Here is a 20,306-nt window from a genome sequence, read left to right on the forward strand (position 1 = left end):
TGAAACAATATGTTTTTCGAGAGTATTGTTGTTGTTTTCCTATTTCACATATTCTTAATAACTGAATAAAATAAAATAAATGTTCACCCATGGAAAAAGCTTGCAATTAATCGAATTGGCAAATCGGTACATTACAATAGGTAAAAAAAAAAAACATTTTCTTAAAAAATTTCACTATGGAAATATTTAAATATATGTTGTAATTTTAATGAATAATTATGTTGGTAATTAAAGTAATTGGATTCAAAGTATCATTTAAAAATTCTATACTTAAATTTAATTGTGAATCAATTAATTATTTAATATACTGAAATCATTGCCAATAATTTAAAACACAAGTAATTAATAAATAATTGGGTTCAACATAAATTGTATTTTTAATATGTTTTCGATCGTAAAATAATAATATTCCCTAAATCTTGAATGGAAAAATAAATTAATGCAGGGTAACGTAATTTAAATTAAACGATAATTTCTATTTTTAGGTTTTCATGTTTGAAAGTAATAAGTAATAATCTAATTATATTAATATAATACTTTATAATAATAATAAAGTTCACAAAGGTACAAATCTGGTTTGTTATAAATCGACATTTATTGTAATAAAATTTAGATAAATTATGTATACAATATTATTTTTGGAAAAATATTATTAGTCATTAGCCTTTAATATTCAAATAATGTTTCTATGTTTTTTTTTAATAATGTTAGATCCAAGATGTATTTATTTATTTACGTTTTAATACGTTAGGAATTTCTTTTTTAATAATAAAAACAGCTTATCTGATAGGCAATATTGTTGTTGGATATTTTCGCGAAGTAAAGAGCGAGTTCATAATGCCTCATTATTTTTTATAAGTGCCTCGTAAAAGTGTGAATTATGACTAGAATTGTTTTAAAATTCAACAAGAGTGAAAGAAATGTCGAAAAAAGTGCATACGCAACTTTTTTTTAAATATTATAATACAACAATAAAGATTTCTTATTTGATAGCGTTTAATGCGAACAAATTATAGTTTTACGACGAATTATAATTTTTAATAATGTTATGTACGAATAATTGTTAACTATTGGAACAATTATATAAATACAATAATGTACAAATTTGTTAATGTTAACGCAAAACATAAATTATGCATATTAGTTAATTAAACATTACTTCATAATTATGCGTGATTTCTTTTAGATAATAAACTAAATTTACGAAATGCATGCTTAAGAATATAATACAAATAAAATCAAATTCGTAGCACTTTATTCAATTTTGCAACTCTTTTGCGAAATCTTCACGGCAAGGATGGAACGCCCTTCAATTTCTACAATTGGCTGTCAAAACTGTCAGAAAAAAATAAACCTTGACATGCATTGTCTATCCGGTCAGTCGGCGTGGGCATCACTGACAGACGGAAATTAGAACTTCCCGAGTGGAAGTTGTCGGATCTAGTGTATAAAATTTTTGCGTAGAAATCTCATGCTCAAATTGCTTGCTTAACTTCCCAAAATCATTTAACGATTGCGGCAATTTGTGAAAATGTACAATTAGCAGCACATCTTGATGAGAGATATTTATTGCTTAGGAAATTTATATTTTAATATTTATCGATCAGGAATAAAATATAGAAAATATGTATTTAGATATGAATTGGTATCACGCGATTTGAGCGGAACCAATCCATATTACCTTTACGTGTTTCTTAAATTAATATAATACAAATAAGCGAAGAACATGCGAAAATACGGTCAGTAACCGTGGAACCGTTCGTTTCTGAAAAGGCAAACATCGAAAAACCCATATAACACAACTTGTTTATATTTCTCGAGCGGCGCCCATATTGAATGTTAATGGTTGACGGATGAGTCAACGCCTCTCAAATGTATTTTATACGTTATTCATTCATATTTATTATATATATATATATATTAAAATCCTGTTCTAATGTTTAAGGAATATTTACACTAAAAACTTGCATATTTAACTCGTTCATAAGATGTAAAACATCATAGATTACTTTGAAATCACTTATAACTCTAAAAATAAACAATTTCTACAACGCGAATTGATAAATATTGCTCTGATTTGTATCGATAAGTAAGAGAATTTTAAAAATTAAAAAAAAACAAACAAAAACATTTACACTTACTTTAAGTAAAGCTTAAGTTTTTAATGTCAAATAGATAAAATAGCAGTACAAAAATACTTTTATTTGAGCTATAACTTGGTTCAGACAAAGAAAGGATAAAATTATTTTTTGCGTACAACTAAGGAAAATTTTGAAGAAATGATATTCGATATATGTATTACACATTTATATACAAAAAATTAAGTGAGATGTCCTGGGGTAAAAAGGTTGACTATTTTTTTTCTTTATTCCTAGAAAGCATATGAACAAAATTTAGAATTTATGAAACTTTATATAATGTACATATATATATATTTTGAGTCATAAAAAGTAATTATGTAAAATTTTATTTACTTAGGTCTGAGTATATAGAATGCTTTATTAAGCATAGTTAATTTTTAGAACCTAAGATAATGTCATTTTCTAATGTTGAGAAGAAAACCATAATTTTTCTCTGTCATTATTATATATTTATTTATTTAAAATATCCCACTGCAACGTGACAGGCGTTAGTTTAATGCTTTAAAACGGGATTAATACAATTAACAACTACTAAGTTAGTAGTGAAGACATCTGACTGAAATCAAAGTCTGTTAATCAGTGACATTTATTTTATTAATCATAAGCTACTAAGCAAGACCTAGCTCGATTTGATTTGAATTACTCATCGCACTAATTATTTGTGAGATTAGGAAAATTCATAAGGACTAAATCAAAATTGTATTAATTCTGATTCCAAACTTTTAGATACAATATAAAACACCGCTAGGGCTTTTAAGACATGGTTGATTATTAAATATAATTTGTCATTAGAAAAGTTATAACAATATACAAAAATATATATAATTTTTATTTAGCTTAATAGCTAGTTTTCTTCCGTAATTTTGCGACAAGAAAATATAAATAATTGAATAGTACGTCAATTAACTTAGTTGAATAAAAATGAATACATTTTAATGTATTATTACTGTAATATTTAATGTCATACATCATTTAAATGTAAATATATAGAGCTAAAGACAAATTATCTGTCAAGATTCACAATAAAATAAGCAGTCAATAACTAGTAAATTAAACTCTTAAAATTAATAATTGCTTTATTTAATTATGTGTTTCATTAAGACATCTAACAAGATAAAAGCATATTGAAAAAACGTCTATGCCTAGATCGCGAAAAAATTTAAACAAAATGAGGGGTCAGAAATAAAAATTGTTTTCGTACCACTGCTTTTGATTATAAAGACCTGTATCAATGTTTGATTTTGGTCAGTTATTGAATTTAACGGTAATTAGTTTGCAGCCAGTAGTTGAATAGTACTATATTTTTATATTTTTTTTGTTAATAATCTTTATATATCTTTAAAAATCATTTATAAAATATTAAAAAAAAAGTACTATAAATTATTCGATTAGTAATATTTGTATGTATGTTTTAAAAAAAAGTTAGTTTTAGTATTGTTCTATGACAGGTTTATAGCTGAATTATTTAAAAAAATACTGATTGTCATTGGCAAGGTTACTAGACTATTTTATTCATTTTACTATTATGTGTAAAGCGAATCAAAATGCTTTATTTAATTGGGTTAATATTTTTACCCTTATTTCAATTTTTTATTTCAATATTTTCGACAATACTTGAAATGATCCCGATCTATATATAAATCTCGAAGCTGTTCTTAAATTTATTTTCCTAATATATAGTACAGCTATTCGATATAATAGATTTTTTAAAACTTTTTTATACATTACACAAATAAAAATTGTATTTATCTACAACTAATTTTCTAAGATTTTCATTAATAAAATCGATATTTTCGACCAATATATAAAAAAGTTATTTTTATAAATGGTTTTAGATAGTCTCAACGTTTCTCTTTAAACGCGCTTTGGACATGATCCCGGCGAAAAGTGAAAATGCAGACAAACCCGGAAAAACAGCGTGAAGGTACACAAGAATTCCGAATGAATCATCATCATTATCAACCAATGCATGTGAAGCATTGTCCGTCCAAGTATTTTCAATGTTTGTAAATGTGCCATTGTCATGTCCGTCAGTTATCGCTTATTGTCTTTCGTTTTATTTTGTTTATAACTTAACGCAGTGACACGGTACTCTAATGGAAGCTTCTCAACCGGTGAATATATGTAAAGTAAAACAAAACATAAAATTGTTCATACGTACAAGATCAAGGAGTACGCGATCGATTTTTTTTTCGTTGAGATGTTTCTAGGAAATCTTTCGACGCGAGGGTCGTGCAGTTATGTATTTAATAATCGTTATGCGCCTCACATGTTGGGAAACACTGTGTCGGGCGTCGTACAGGTTGTTAATGCGATGCGACACGGCCTGTCGCGTTGCGTGACTCTCATACAAATGTCTTTATACAGCCAAGATATCGAGCCGAATCGAAATTACGATAAATCAAAGCAAACGACGCTATAATGGAATATTTGCTTTTAATTAATGACATTTTTCAACAATGATATACGTGTATTTTAAATAAAAAATATATTTTTCATAGATTTATTTAATTATTATAAGTAAAAGCTTATGTTAGAGAATATATTTTTTCTAAAGAAAAAATCACTAAGAAAGGTATTTATTATATATTAAAAACATTATATTGTTGTTATTTTATCACTTAATTAAGAGTATGAGACACTCAAGAGAGTGCAGTCGGTTTCGGATGCCCTCGGATGCAGATGCGGAAGGATCTCAATTCTTTATGGAAATGGGCTTTCAATAACCGATCGCCTTTCAGTGTCAAGATATGTCACATAATTTTATTTTCAAGGTTTTCGATGCCAGTGGAATATTTACACTATCTCGGGGGATATACCCTAGACAGGTGTTCCTTTACTAAGGATCTTCGTGTGACCTTCGAAAAGCACCGGAAACTTAGCCTACACGTTGCAGAGACTTAATGAAGATCAATAAAGATACTCGGTTTTATCGTGAGAAATGCGTGCTACATAGGGTTTCTTTACTATGTTGTTTTTATACTATGGAATTTTCTCTTATTGATTTGTCATATATTGTACATACTTATACTATGTGTGGAAACTAAACAAAAAAAACAATTATTAAAAACCGGAAAAGTTTTTAGCTGGTATGTGACTAGAACTATCTGTTTAAAATTCAAAAATTACGTTTTTCATTTAACAGGGTTGGGTGTGGTTATCCAGTATTTTTGTTTTGGAATTGAAGTAAGTTTTTATATATCATGATTCATCGTTTCTTAAATTTGTTGCCACAATGGATCGATTAAGCAAATAATTCAAGACATGTGTTTCTTTTATGAAATCTGAATTAAACGAGATTTTTTTTGTAGAATCTCGTGAACTTTTTGAAATCAATGTTTGCCTTATTAATTTTTTTAAATGGTCACACTTACACAATTAATCACTAGTTTTCCCACAGCAGTATTATATTTTTCATTCACTACAGACTACAGTTTTCAAATCGGTCTGTCTGATGGACAATAACATTGAACAACAAAATAGTTGACATTTTCTTGCCCTGGGAGTCTTTATACACTGTTTTTATGTACATCCCTGTTGGATGTGCTTAATAAAATATAATTATTGTTTATAATAACTACGGAATACCACTTTAATATACCTGATTTAGAGTACATTTAAAAAACATACTGATATAGACTCATACATATAAATAAAATATTTTTATTTTCGATTTAAAAATTATCATTACATATAATTAACGCTATGATATCGTCTATATACGCTATACCACTCCCCTCCCACAAACTTAGGGTGGATTACTGCAGAAAACATATTTAAGTGTTTTCGTTAAAATGTTGCAAGTATGGAAAAAAATATTATGAATCAAAATTCGCATGAACCGAAAAGTTAAGCCATGAAATAGTCGATACTTAGGTTCTCAAAATGAGCAATATACCCCACTGGTGGGCTATGGACGAATCTCTGTGGGCAATGCTGACTCTAGCGGATTTTGGTGGGTGATTGGGGAATCATGGAGGGCGACAGAGAACTGGGTAAATAGTTTTGTGTTCAATAAATAATATTATGCGAAACTGTTTTGGGCATTTTAGATTTATTTATTGAAAAAATATATTTTTAATAAAATATGAAACATATTAGGATCTTTTGAAAGTGGCCGCTGACATTTTTTTTCCAAGTACCTATGGCTTAGGCCCAAACCGTTAGGGTACTTCATACACTTAAAGTACACATTTATTTACTTTAAACGTAATTTTTGATGTAAGAATGTCATTGTTTTAAATATGAATAAAAAAAATTAAAGTTAAGGTTTAAAGTCAGTGACAACTTTTCCTCGACTTTAATTCGTTCCGAAAGTTTTCGTGTAAGTCGAAAAATCGCACAAGTCAAATTTAGCTTAGATTTCAAATAAACATATGCGTAACGAATCAAATCGTAGCGATTTCTTTAAAATCATGTATGAACGAGGTCAAGTAAGGTTAGGATTCATTGTATAAAATTCAGGAATTATAAAAATTGTTAAAAAATGTTTATTTATGTGAAATGGCTATTAGGTAATCTGGATAAATAAATAAATAAAACAAGTTTTGTAAAAGTATAAATTTGTTTTAGGATTTTAGGTTTAGTTGAATGGTGTATAATATCTTTATTTTATTGGATTAGTAGTACATTGCTTATACTTTTAAATAGGATTTAAAGACATCTGTTGTAAACGTCTATACTAATTTTATCAATAAAATAATTGTAGGTTTTCATAGATGTCTCTATATGCTTTTATTATTATTGTTATTAAAAACATAATAATATAAATTTAAAAAAATAAAATAATACATATATATATACATATTTTTATATATATAATAATAAAATAATATATATAAACAGTAAAAGAGAAACTTGCTATTTATACAGAAAATTATTTATATTGTAGAGACATCTATTATGTAATAAGCAAACTAAAAAAATAATATTTTATCTTTTTCGTAGAGATGTCATTATTTAAATAATAATTTAATACAAAAGTTCTATAAAATTATTATTCAATTAAAAATATTTAATTTAATCAAAAATGAAGTTAAATATTTTTTAACAATTTTACTCAGGAAATAAATTATCTAACCGAATTGTATTACTCACAAGGGTGAATTTGTGCTACTCAAATATTTCAACAGTTCGCAATTTTTTTAATTACTTGAATCAAACGTATTTTTTTGCATTCATTCTCGTTCGCCAAAAAAGGTCAAAATTAAAATTCCCCAATGCTTAGTGGGCAACGAGATATGCAAACGGATTTTTGTTGAAAATTTTCGCGAAAAATCCAGTTTCCGCCGCGTTAACCTCGCACATCACATGGGCCAATTCGCCCACAAAGATAAGGATTCTTTGCGTCTATTTTCGGTGGAATTTTTTTATATTTTTTTTACCGCCCCACTGCATTTTTATGCTGGTCACGGTTACCATTGGAACATTTCCAAGACAGGTCAGCGTTTTGGCAGAGCATTTTTCCACCGGAGAAAACTCCCGAATATAATTACTGCGGTAACGACGGATAAACTTAGGTCGTTAAGTGCCTTCGATATTTTGGTTGAAAAACGGTAAGTTATATATTAACACATAAGAAAACATGTATTAAAATAATATTAGCATATGTTACTTTGAAAATCTTCATCGTCGTTTAAGTAGTAAAATTTTAAAACAAAAATATTCTTTATTAATATTACAGTCGTTGAGAATTCAACGAAATGTATAGTAATATTTTATCTGAATGTTTTATTAGATAATTCAGATTTTTTTTAAATTTAATTTTAACAGTCAATCGTGCATTGGCCATTATTATCTAAGTACATATTTTATTATATCTGTATTTTTGCATATCTGGATTACATATTCTGCTATTTTAGATAATTGTACACCAAAATTTACGATTGTACAAAATTGCATGATATATGAATTTCTTTAGAATATGCCAAATAGGGACACTATAAACATTTTTAAAAGGGTTGGTGTTTTATTAGATATGGGTAAATATCAAAGGGGGATTAAAAAATTAGAACAAAAAATTAAGATATCAAGAAATAGTCATAGACTTAGAGAACAACAAAGATAAACGATGATATCCTGTCTGTAGAAATGAAAGAAAATCCTACCCAAACTAGCAATCAGTTGGCTGATAAATTGAACCAGTCCTGGCTTACTGTAAAAAAAGCAAAGTTATTGCGCATTAAGAAACTCCTAAAACTAGCTATACAATAACAGCGAGCTTTTATTTTTGTGAGCTCGAGAAAGCTTGCACTTGTAAACAGAAGTCGTATAGTTCTTTAAAACGACAATGTGCATTTACACGAGAAGAAATTACCTTTTGATATACTCAGGAAATTGCCTGAAAGGTTTTATTTTACCTAATCCATTTTATTCTCTAGACTTTGCTCATACTAACAATCATTTATTTCGATCGATACAGAAAAAACCAGAATGCACACTATGTGAAAAGGGGGCTTTCAGAATATTTTGAATCAAAACCTCCTAGATGCTATGCTAATAATGAAAAAGTGACCAAAAGGCGAGAGAAATTTATGCCTTAAGAAGTAAATTACACTGTGATTACTTTGTTGTAATACATTAAACTAACGCCGGACATTTTCTGACATAAAATTTATAATGCAAATAGAAATTGCTTTGATTTTTATTTGAATATGTTATATATGTCTAAAAATAATAATCACTAGAAATTAAAAAGAAATACTGATGAACTTTAAATTTAACATAAAAATAAACTATTTATTTGAGAGAAACTGTTTAATTGCCAATCTGATTTTCATTTATAATATTGCATAATTATATAAATTCACATAATTTGATATTAATTCTAAATGGCATTTTCATTTATTCAGATTTTCTATTTAGCGAGTAAAAGTTTATATAAACAATAAAAACTTTTATCTAACCGCAATTGGTTTAATACGGTTAAACCTCTAACTACATACCGATAGTTTTCTTTGTTTGCCAATAGCTTTCACTACTAAAGTTTGATCCATTTGCTAAATTGAACAAATACTCATTGATTAAGATGTTTTTGGAAATTGGATATTGAAATTCAATAATGGTATGCAATTCATTGCAGAAATGTATTATTAGCAAATAAAATATATTCGATATTTACAATTATTTTATTTGCTGACTTTATTTAACTAATAAATGTACCCATGATATTTTTAGGAGACTAATATTTCAGTTAAATATATATTTAACATTTCAATGCTCTCGTTATTTTTAAGCATTTTTACACTATTTTTTATTTATATATTCCTAAGCTTTATCTAGTGTAAGAAACTCTATAAATGCGCTATTTAATCTGACATTTCAATTTTAGTAAGACCGATAAATGTCACCCGTTATGTGCGTATATATATATAGTTATACAATAAGTAGACGTTAAGACCAACGGTGCAATTTTAACGATAACTAAACATAACAATGACGCGATTCATAACGCCTAACTCGTTTTAGGATAGCATAACAATTACCTGCAATGAGATAAACAATCCACGTCGCAACGGCATATACTACAGCTGCAGAACGAATATTGAGAAGCGAAATCGGACTCATGAGGGTCACTTTCTGACCCTTGTGGTCTTCGAGAGCTTCTCCATCTGAAATTCGATTAATATTCAATTAGGAAACCGGAGATTATTCATTTATTCGAGCACCCTCTCCGTTATCAATTACCTTTGTACGCTTTTAGAGTCTACGTGCTCTATGACTATGTTCCAAGTTCTATGTATCAAGTACAGTAGGAACAAAACCCTGGACGACTCTGCATGTCCTTGTCCGTTGTTCAGAGTTTTCTTTTTCCATCTGCCGTTCGTTTTCCATTTATTGCGATTGGATGGGGCAACGCTGGAGGTGCTAGTGTTGTTGCCCATTTTTTAATCTGAAGAGAAAATATAATATTTAGATATTAAGCAAAAAAATACGGAATAAAACTAGTGCTTTAAAATACGAATGATTTAATATAAAATTAGGTACTGCGTAATTAACATAAAAAATAAATTAATATCAATTAATCTTTTGATTGTTTTTTTTAAATAATATTTTTCTATAAACGAATGAACGTATTTTAACTTTGAAATTTACATTGTCTCAATTTTAGGATATATCGGTAATAGCAGTTGTATGGTAGTTAATTAAGTGGTTATGGCAGAATAAGTGCAATTATTTAGAATAATTATACCCACATGATTCACATGACCTTTAACTTTTATTATGATACACGTCTTCTGTTATTTATCATTAGGGTCAAGTTTTACATTGTTATACGAAATAAAAATTAAAAAAAAACAAACATTAACTATCTGCAAATTACGCTTTTAAATGTTTAACATTTTCACAATATAAACGATTGAGTCATTTTTAGAAAATGAAGCCATCAATTTGCTACGCTAAATAAATGAAAAGCATCGAGTGCCATTGGCAGTCAGGTGATTCTGTTGCATCCTTTATACAATAGAAAAGTTGGTGACAGTCTTATATCTAATCTACTATTTTGAATATGTATTTTAAAATAAATACTAAATAATATGTTGTATGATTTAATTCATGTCCTATGAAAATTTAGCATTCAGGACTAGTAATCAAAAATATAAACTATTTTCTGACTTTATATCATAATATATAAATTAAAAAATCCTTCAAATAAACCGTTTTTATAGAAGAAATAAGTAAAATTTTTAATACATTTATTTAACAAACATATTTACTATCAATAAGTAATTAACGCATATAAATACAGATTCTTAATTTATGTTTTTAAGAACCTTTGGTTTAATAAAGTAGATCTATTCAAATAAAAACAATATAATATCTGTTTAGGTTATTGTTTTAAGTTTCGCACCATTACTTAAAAAAATATTTTTGTAACTGTCTTTCAAAATCATAATTTAAATAAGACCTTTAAAAAACATAATAAATAAAACGTGTTTTAATTTAGTATTAGTACAGATCACATCTGTTGAAGAGAAAGCTCTCTCTGATTCTACACTAGTTGTGTAATTAATTGCAAAATAATTTATTGCTATTTGTAGATAGTTCCCTCATTTTATTTGCTTTTTTCAAGTGAATAATTTCTCTTTATAATGCATTTACCAAATCGTTCATTATATTAGTAGTGGCTTGAAGTTTATAATATTATATTTGTACAGCAAATTACAAGTTATTTATGCTAATGAATTGTACGTTATAATTATAACTTTATAAGCTAATTTTTAAAAACAATTTTGCATTTTTTTAATAATTTCATTTTTAGCATGTTATTAAAATCAAGATAACATTTTTTCAATTTAATAAATTCAGTGAGACAAATTTAATGTAACTGTTGTTCACAATTATAGGACAAGCAATTTGTAAGTAAAAAATAAATGAGTATTACGTAGGTTGGCAAACTAAACCATTTGGACGGTATCGCCGTACATGTACGGCGGTCGAACTTTTATTGTTTTGAGGTACTCAAGATATATATATTTACATAGTATATAATTGAATAAGTGACATATCCATAAAATATTTTATGGTGAGCCTCTAAATTGACATAAAAATACACATAAGCTGAATAATAAATAAAAAAATATTTAAAATAATATATTATTAAAACATACTAATACAAACACTAATAAGATAAATCAAAGCAAATAAATGTTGGGAGTGACTGATTTTTCTATAATTTAGTAAAAATGCATTATAAAATAATAATAAAAAAAATATTTTTTTAAATAAGTAAAATTCTGTATATAAACAAATTAAAAATGTGTGTAAATTGACTCATTCCGCAAAAGGTTAAAGGTATGCAACGCAAATGTTCCAATATGAAGTTCCAATACTTCCAAATTGTCGCGTCCATTAGCGGGCGAGCATCAAACCTCACCCAGGAAGAGAAAGTATATATAAGTTCAAAAAGGCGCAAGGTGACCGGATAATTGCGCAAATAAAAATTGCGTACACGTAAATTGCGCACAGTAAAAATGCGATTATGAAAATTCAAATCAGAAAAAATGAATACAATATTATATAAATATTTAAATTAAATATCAATATACATTTTTTAATACGTCAATGTACATTAAAATGAAATGAAATTCAATGTTAACAATAATCACAAATGGCAATATATTTTAAAAATATTTTACAATTATTTTAGTAGTTAATAATATATTATTACGAAGTAAAATTCTTAATAAAGTGAACATAAATTATTGATTCAATTTTTATTTATATAATAGCTAAATATAAAAAAATATATGTAACAAAAAAGTGTTTTTTAAAAATAACTAATTTTATTGTATAATAATAAAAAAAAAAATTTAAAATCACTTTTCGTCAACAATAGAACATCTATACAGAAACAAGTGAATATTTTTGGTTTAGTCGATTCTTTAGTCGCGGACAATCGTCAGAGACTAAAAAGACATAGAAAGCAGCCGATTTCCTCTTCACATCTACCTTATCTTTAGAGACGACTGGATTCTCAAGACACAAACAAGTCTACGAGAACCGTAAGTATATTTTACAATAATTACCTAATCTGTAACTTGACTTAAAAAAATGTTATACAATTATAATGCTCATTTATGACTTAATAACTTTACTTTATACAAAATCAAAAACTCAGGGCAGGACATGTATACTTTTATATTATTAGTAAACTGTATATAAACATATTTTGAATTACCCGGAATGTTTTGTATTTATTATCAAATAATAATACACATAGTTTATATATGATAGCTTATGATAAAAAGTATTAATCTAATCTCAAATACTTACGAACCCCCGAAATATTATTTAAAAAGCCAATTATTTTTAATTCTTAGGAGTATTTAATTTATTTTTGTATTATTTGACTCGCATTTAACTTAAATTACGATATTGCTAGACAGGATATATCAGCTATTAAGTTTAATTTACTATACATATACGGCTTATTGTCGGTCGTATAAGCTTTCCGTTGTTTTTTCATCTGAAATGATGCTAGTTACATACAAAACGAGCATAAATAGGCCATAATAAAACCTAAAGATAGTTATTGCTATATAGTAGCAATGAGTTACTGTTAATTGATAATTAAATTAAATTAAAACATTTTAGCAGAAATTAAACAATGCAATAAAATGTGGAATAAATAATACCTAATCATTTTTAATAATATTAGTATAATATAATAAATAAAAAATATTTTACATTACAATTCTGTAATTCTGTAGATAATAATAGCAATAGTACATTATATTTAATTTCAATATCGATTATCGCAAAAAGAGGTCAGATTCTCATCTATACTAAATAGATGCGCATATTGTTCAGCTGAGCACGCGAACCGTTAGTGACAGGTCACGAGGAAACTAAATTCCTTTCCTGTTTACCTTCCTATAGCAATAAAGATAATTTTTTATCGTTAACAACAGACAGCTAAGTTTTATCGACCATCCCTGAATCTTTGAGGAGGGTCCGTCTCTTTTGGCGACTCGAGAGCATTATCCACTTTTTTGTACCAGGATTTATATAAACAAATATAAAACTTAGATCGAATTAATGTATCGAATATCATATAAACAGGTTTTTTAAAATAGGGTTATTGGGTGTAATATAACAGCACGGTAATCGCAGTTGTTACTGTCGGAATGTTATATAGTAATTATTTAATAGGTCCAGATCTTATGTATATGTATGTTTAATACATCACGCTCTGTATACGACCTACATATCTAAATTAACGATCTACACTATGTTTAATGCTTCATAATAAAATTAATCCTAACAAACTTTACGATACTTTTTAACATAATTCATGAGTAGAGCATATATTACTAAAACAAACATTTTAATTATACGCAGCTTGAATCATTAATTAAAAATCGAATAAATTGATAAAGCGCTGACATCTTAGATTTATAACATTTGTAATACTATACAAAATTAAAAAGTTAATATATAACTTTTGAAAGTGCGATAAGCATTTTTTATAGTTTTTTTATTAATCGATTTTCATTAGCCAACGGCTACCATAATTCGGTTGTATGTTGAACCGATTATTTTTTATGTATATAGTTTACAGTTATCAATACGTGTACATACATATTTATTTTATTGTTTTTTTGCCTTCACTGTTCATAATTATTTTAAATAAAGATATATAATAAAAAAAAATATCATGATAAATAGTTTATTCATAAAATAAAGCGATCTAGTAATGGTTTTATATTTTTAAATATTGCCAAAACGATACGTTACGGTTAAATCTGCAATTACTTAACGGTTCAAATACATCAATCATAAATGCGCATTTTTTGTTACTGACAAAACTGTAACGTTATTGTAATGGATCGCTGGCAGTGTGTACTGTTAAAATATTGAAACGATTTTGTATGATTGAAATTCGTTATGCCAGATTTAATATTTGCACTTAATATTGCCTAAATTGAGAGAATGGAATATGTGCTTTTTCGAATATGCAATCATACACATTTGATTGCTTAAATTTAAAAAGTATAGTATAAACCTTCATATATGTATAAATATAAATCAGTAACTATGTAAAATCTATATGTGTAATTTATTTGTTATTTTTTTATATTCCATTTCATAATATTTTTCTTTGTGCTTTTTTTATCTTTTCTTATTATTACAAATTATTTAGGTTGCAATCAAACAGTATATGTTAATTCAGCAATTGGGTTCAATAGAAAACAATGATTTCCGCCATTGAATAACATATTTACAAGGCACGGTATTTGGGGGCGCAGACCCTTGGCGACACGCCATCTGCGGATTGAAGTCACTGAGACGTGCTCTGGTTTTGTCATTCTTTGAACGACGTGTTGTTTACTCTTAAAAATGATCATAATTAGTAGATGCAGCTCTAAAGGCTGTGGTACCGTAGGGCGCCGATAAGGGATCTCTTCATAAAGTGCCTTAATTGGCGGCCCGTAGCTGTGAATGGCTTGCTGTGAAAGGGTTTTAATAGAGGCCTGATCAGCCAAGAGTATACAACTTCGACATTAAGCTCAAGGGCGTAGACCCTATTTCTAAAAAAAATGTGTTATCTACTTTGGTTGATGGCTTAACACATTGTGTTAACACACCGTTATGGGACGTGGTTAAAAACCCGTTTATATCCCATATGCCTAATGAAAGTAGAGTTTCTCAGAACCAAATTTTTTCGTATGACTTCATACTATAAACCCCTCTGTATGTTGTTCTTGGACGGTAGTTTTAATCACGCTTTCAATCTTCATTGAAAAACCATTTTATTGTGGTTCTGAGAAACCTTGTTATCTCATTTAGCAAATGGTCGCTACCTCAAGCTTGGTTTTAAGCACGCATAGCTCTTTCCTATGAGCTATTAAACAATATAAAGAATACAAACAATAGCATACATAATGCGATCTGCAGTTCCCTGAAAAAAATATTAACATTTACATACATACCTTATTTATTATTTTCATCCTTACAAGTTTTTAAGTTCTTCCATTTATTTTGCTTGTATTTAATTTTTAACAATGATTGATTGCTTCTCTCTTTTTTCAATGAGGCTTATTCTGGAGGTTCCCTATTCTACTACCAATTCATCGCCCTATTTTAATGCTTCTTTTGGTCTTTAATAATAAGCTGATGGCATTGGAATGTTTGTGGCTCTTCTGAAACATTATTTTAGTTACCCCAACTTGCTGTTTATCGCATCATGATATTTTTTAACTACACATCTTCCTCTACTTTCATGTCCATGTGTTTAGGTACTACTTCAATATTTTTAATGATTTTTTTCTAGAAAGAGTTCAGGTTCTTTCTTGCATTAGAGTTTGTTATGACATTATAATATATTAGCTGAATTAGAGGTGTATTATTTGTGAAATAAGAAAATAATCAGAAAGTTGAACCTAAACTTTAAGGCGTTTTATGTTTATATGCATATTCATTATAAATACAGCATTTAATATAATAAGTTTTTAAGGAATTCAAGCACCCAGTGCTTGCAAATTTAATTTGCAGTAGACTTCAGGAATATCTTTAACAATTTAGTGCTTCTTAAGTAGTGTTGATGCTAAATTTTTTTTAAATACAAACACAATCGACACAACTTAACTAATATATTATGGAATAATTTAATTTTTGTGCTGTGGATTGCAAAAAAACATAATGCTCTTGAAACAAAAACCATTTATAATACATTTGACAATATTTAACAATATTTTACGATTCTCGTGTATTTTTAATATTATTTGCCTAATAATAAATTAATAGGGAAATATTAATGCTCACTTTATTATAAGATCAATATAATAGAAAACCTCCCTTTCAGAAGTCATGATAAATAATAATATATTTTATGAACATAGTATTGTTTACAGTAAATTAACTTGGAAAGCAACCTTTAATCGAAAACAAGGCGTTATTGTGTTAGAAATCTTGTTTCATCGTGAACTTAATTGAGAACCAATTCCAGAACGACGAGCAAAACCAACAACGGATCTAGTCGGCTCTTAATAACATATATTACGTGTTTTTTTCTCGAGAAAATGAACATCGTACGTGTTCAGTTTCGCATATGGGGAAAGAAAAAGGAATAAGGATATTTTTATAAGATATAATGTTATAGAGGTAATACAAATAAACACATATATCGTATGTTAAATACATATGTTTGATCCAGTTCAATATTGCAAAGTAAACACCGCGTTTGGTTTAATTGAAACGTTAAAGGTTGGGTTGAGTTAAAATCCTTTTAAACCCTGAAGTAATGTAAAATAAACATCGAAAATTTCTGATTAATTATTATATTTTATACATGAAAAGCGATTTTTCTACGAGACAATATATACGTGTTTAATTGTATTCATATAAATTAAACGGTTAGTGTGAAGGTGAAAAACGCCCGATTAACTCCAATTGAGCTTTACGCTTTCTCACGATACACAACAATGCAAGTGAAAAACGCCTGTTAAATAAATCTTTATCAATATTAAACGATCAATCGATTTTTTGTAACAATGATCAAGTTTCTCACGTGGCTTTTTATTTTGTAATACGTTTACGTCGCAAACTTTCTCAATAACTTGGACATATTTTATTGTTTGCATACATTTGACTTGAATGTCCATTATTGTATTTTTATTTGTTTCAAAAAATAAATAATATATATTGATCTTTATGGTGTCATTATTGAATTGCTCAAGCACGTTTCTAATATACCGTGTTGGTATTGCTTTTTCCCCGACCAACTAATGACCGCAGTCGAAATATATAAGGCATCGTAAAAGAAGATGGCATATTGAAATGGTTTCAATGTTAAAAAAAAATGAGTTTATTATAGTTTTTGCTCATTTGAATGAACAGAACATGTGGGATATATAAAATTATATTATAACTGTTTTGCTATGAATTAATTCGTTTTAATTGAAGCAATTACAAACGCGTCTATAAATAAATTATGAATGTGTGTCAAGTGTCATAATTAAGGTGTCTTATAATCGCAAACAATATGATATTATATAAAATAAAGTTTTAATGTTATACAAATTCTGCATAATCTATATGTAAGGAAAGCTCAAATTCAGCTATAGAATAAGTTTTTTTATGATTCAGGTATAATTTTTTATTAGGTAACGTAATTCGAAAATAAAAGTAATTTTATTAATAAATAAAAAAATCACTTTTAAATGTCAATTTGTATTTTCATAATTTAAAATACATTTTTTTTAGGATTTAATATTTTTTTCTTTTTTCTATTTCTTTGGCATATTTTTAATCATTAGTATTATATGTTAGAGGCTATGATGCAAATAATTCCGATCGTATTATTTTTCAAATCGTATGCATTTGGTTTTTTCCGTCGTTAAAGTGTTGCATTTATCGAAATAAATAGTAGTCAGAAGGAGCAAGGTCTGAAGAATATGGTGGATGAGATAAAACCTCCAGCCAAATTCCTTGATTTTATCGAGAGTCAATAACAAGCCTTTTTATTTACTTTTGATCGCTATACTAGCTTGTTGTTATTGTTCAGCCAGGTTTTTGAGTTTCGTAATGCACAATCCTTATGTAATTCTACCATTCTTACAAAATAACTAGGTGAAGGAGGGGGGATAAATTCTCGGGGCCCGTTCTTTTTGAGAGGCCCAACTCTAATAAAAATCATAGCAAGAATATATTGATAAAAAAAGTAAAAAAAACGACTTTAAATAATGAATATTAACTAAACTACAGTTATTCGAGATGTACATATATACTGATGTATTTCAGGTATAATTTCCTTTAGCTCTTTTTTGTACATATTATACAATAAATAAAAGAAGCGGAACATTGCCTTCAAAAATACCCACATTTTATGTAGTATTTTTATAATAAAATAAAATCTAAAAAAAAAGTCTCGAATTTGTCTCGAAAATATTTTTAAGAATATGGCATTTTTTTATTTATTGATGACTTTGAGAAGAATTTGCTTCCACATCTGCAGCCAGGATAGCATTGGCTATCTTTGCAAGTCTCCCACATCCAGTAATACATATACTTGATATCGTAATTTAATGTTAAAATGGTTTCAATCAATCTTAGACATTTGCTGATATTAATTAAATCACCTACCACTTACAAATGTTTTTAGTGGCCGTAGTTTATTTAAAATACAATTTTTAATAAATTGTTTACTTGGTAATAGTTCTGCCATCGAAAATTTTGCGACCCAATTTTTTTTATAAATATTGAAATGTAGAGTGATGTGTACTAACACAGATATAATAAAAAAATACTCTTGTATTAACGGCTAAAGCAAGACTAACTGTTAAAACTTAAATTAAAAAAAAAATACATTTATGAACTACCTTATATTTTTTTAGCTATTAACCTTGATCAGTCTTTGGAGACTGATCAATGTTAAAATTAATAATAAAACAACATTAAGGGTTTGTTTAAAATTGTATATAATTATCCTAAGTGTGGTTTTTGTATTATATGTGGATGATTTTAGTATACAACGCTTCTTATTAATTCAGGTTGCAAAGTATATAGATAGCATTTTAAAATGCATATTTTATGTGCAATATAAAAATATAATATTTTCTGCACTAATTACAAGAACATAAATTAATTTCCACATAAAAAAGTCAAAACACAATTTAATTAAATGTTTTCATCAAAACATCTAAATTGTAAAATAAACAATAAAAACAGTGTTATTGTTTTATTTTATAATAATAAACTTCATAAAGTAATACAATAAAAATATTCCAGAATAAGTTTCTGAAAGCTTAGTATTGCGTTGCGGTTTCATAACATTATGAGTTTAGTTCTCATTTTATATTTTCAATTTAGGTTAACTAAGAATATTTTTGTGCTTGTAACGGTACAGTGACACATTTACTCATCTTCATTTAAGCCACAACAAAAGACTATTATTTTATAAAATTATTATCACTAACCTAAACGCTTTCCAGAGATACATTGCAATTTATTTGACAATATGTGAGAAACAGAGCACATAGGCCTATCGCGGCTTTTGTTTAATTAATCCAAACACTTACTTAAACAACCAAAACGTGTCAAATACACATGAAGATATTTTCTCAAGAATTTAAATAATTCTCACGAATTTTATAACATTAGCTTCACTACGGCATATAGACATCAATCACGCGAAGGTGCAATAAAATTTAATAACCAACCCGGTCCGACCACACCTGTGGCTGGTTTGAGCTGTAACTCTGATACAGAACGCGGAAACGGCGTTCGGTCCATCATCTAAACGAGAGGAGATTGTAGAGAATGCAGAGGGATGTTCTGAGGAGAAGGGTCAAAAGGGCGAGAGCAAACTAGAGGTTTCGCGGAATCGGATACGAGTTAGTTGCACGACCATGGAAACGCATTATCGACTCATTTTAAACCTCGTATGTTGTCGATTAGAGCATTTATGAAATATAGATGTATAGGGCAATCATGAAAATTACTATTATTCCACAAAAATATCATATACTGAAAAAAATTGTGAGTAACGATTTTTATTCGACCTAATTAGTTAATTGCAACTGATAGATCGTGTATTGTATCTTGTGGTAGATTATCTATAGATCTTGTTTTTATGATTGACTGAAGCAAATTTTAGGCGACTTTCAACTATGTAAAAAATACTATGCACATAAATACATTTATAAAAAGTTTGACGAATGC

At 27.7% G+C, this 20,306-nt stretch overlaps 1 protein-coding gene across 1 annotated transcript in view; it reads right to left on the reverse strand.

Annotated features, from left to right (window-relative positions):
* The window catches only part of mwh (multiple wing hairs), a 104,142-nt gene that overhangs the window by 78,743 nt on the left and 5,093 nt on the right, over positions 1 to 20,306 (reverse strand). Inside the window, exons 2-3 of the mRNA XM_088205199.1 lie at positions 9,828 to 10,032; positions 9,626 to 9,751 (exon numbers count right to left, since the gene is read on the reverse strand). Of these exons, the coding sequence (XP_088061325.1) occupies positions 9,626 to 9,751; positions 9,828 to 10,024 (323 nt within the window). The 5' untranslated portion in view covers positions 10,025 to 10,032. The remainder of the gene's footprint in view (positions 1 to 9,625; positions 9,752 to 9,827; positions 10,033 to 20,306) is intronic.

Source organism: Plectrocnemia conspersa, unplaced genomic scaffold, assembly GCF_051122295.1.
Source record: "Plectrocnemia conspersa isolate PC_06_02 unplaced genomic scaffold, ASM5112229v1 ptg000002l, whole genome shotgun sequence".
Taxonomy (NCBI): Eukaryota; Metazoa; Arthropoda; class Insecta; order Trichoptera; family Polycentropodidae; genus Plectrocnemia; species Plectrocnemia conspersa.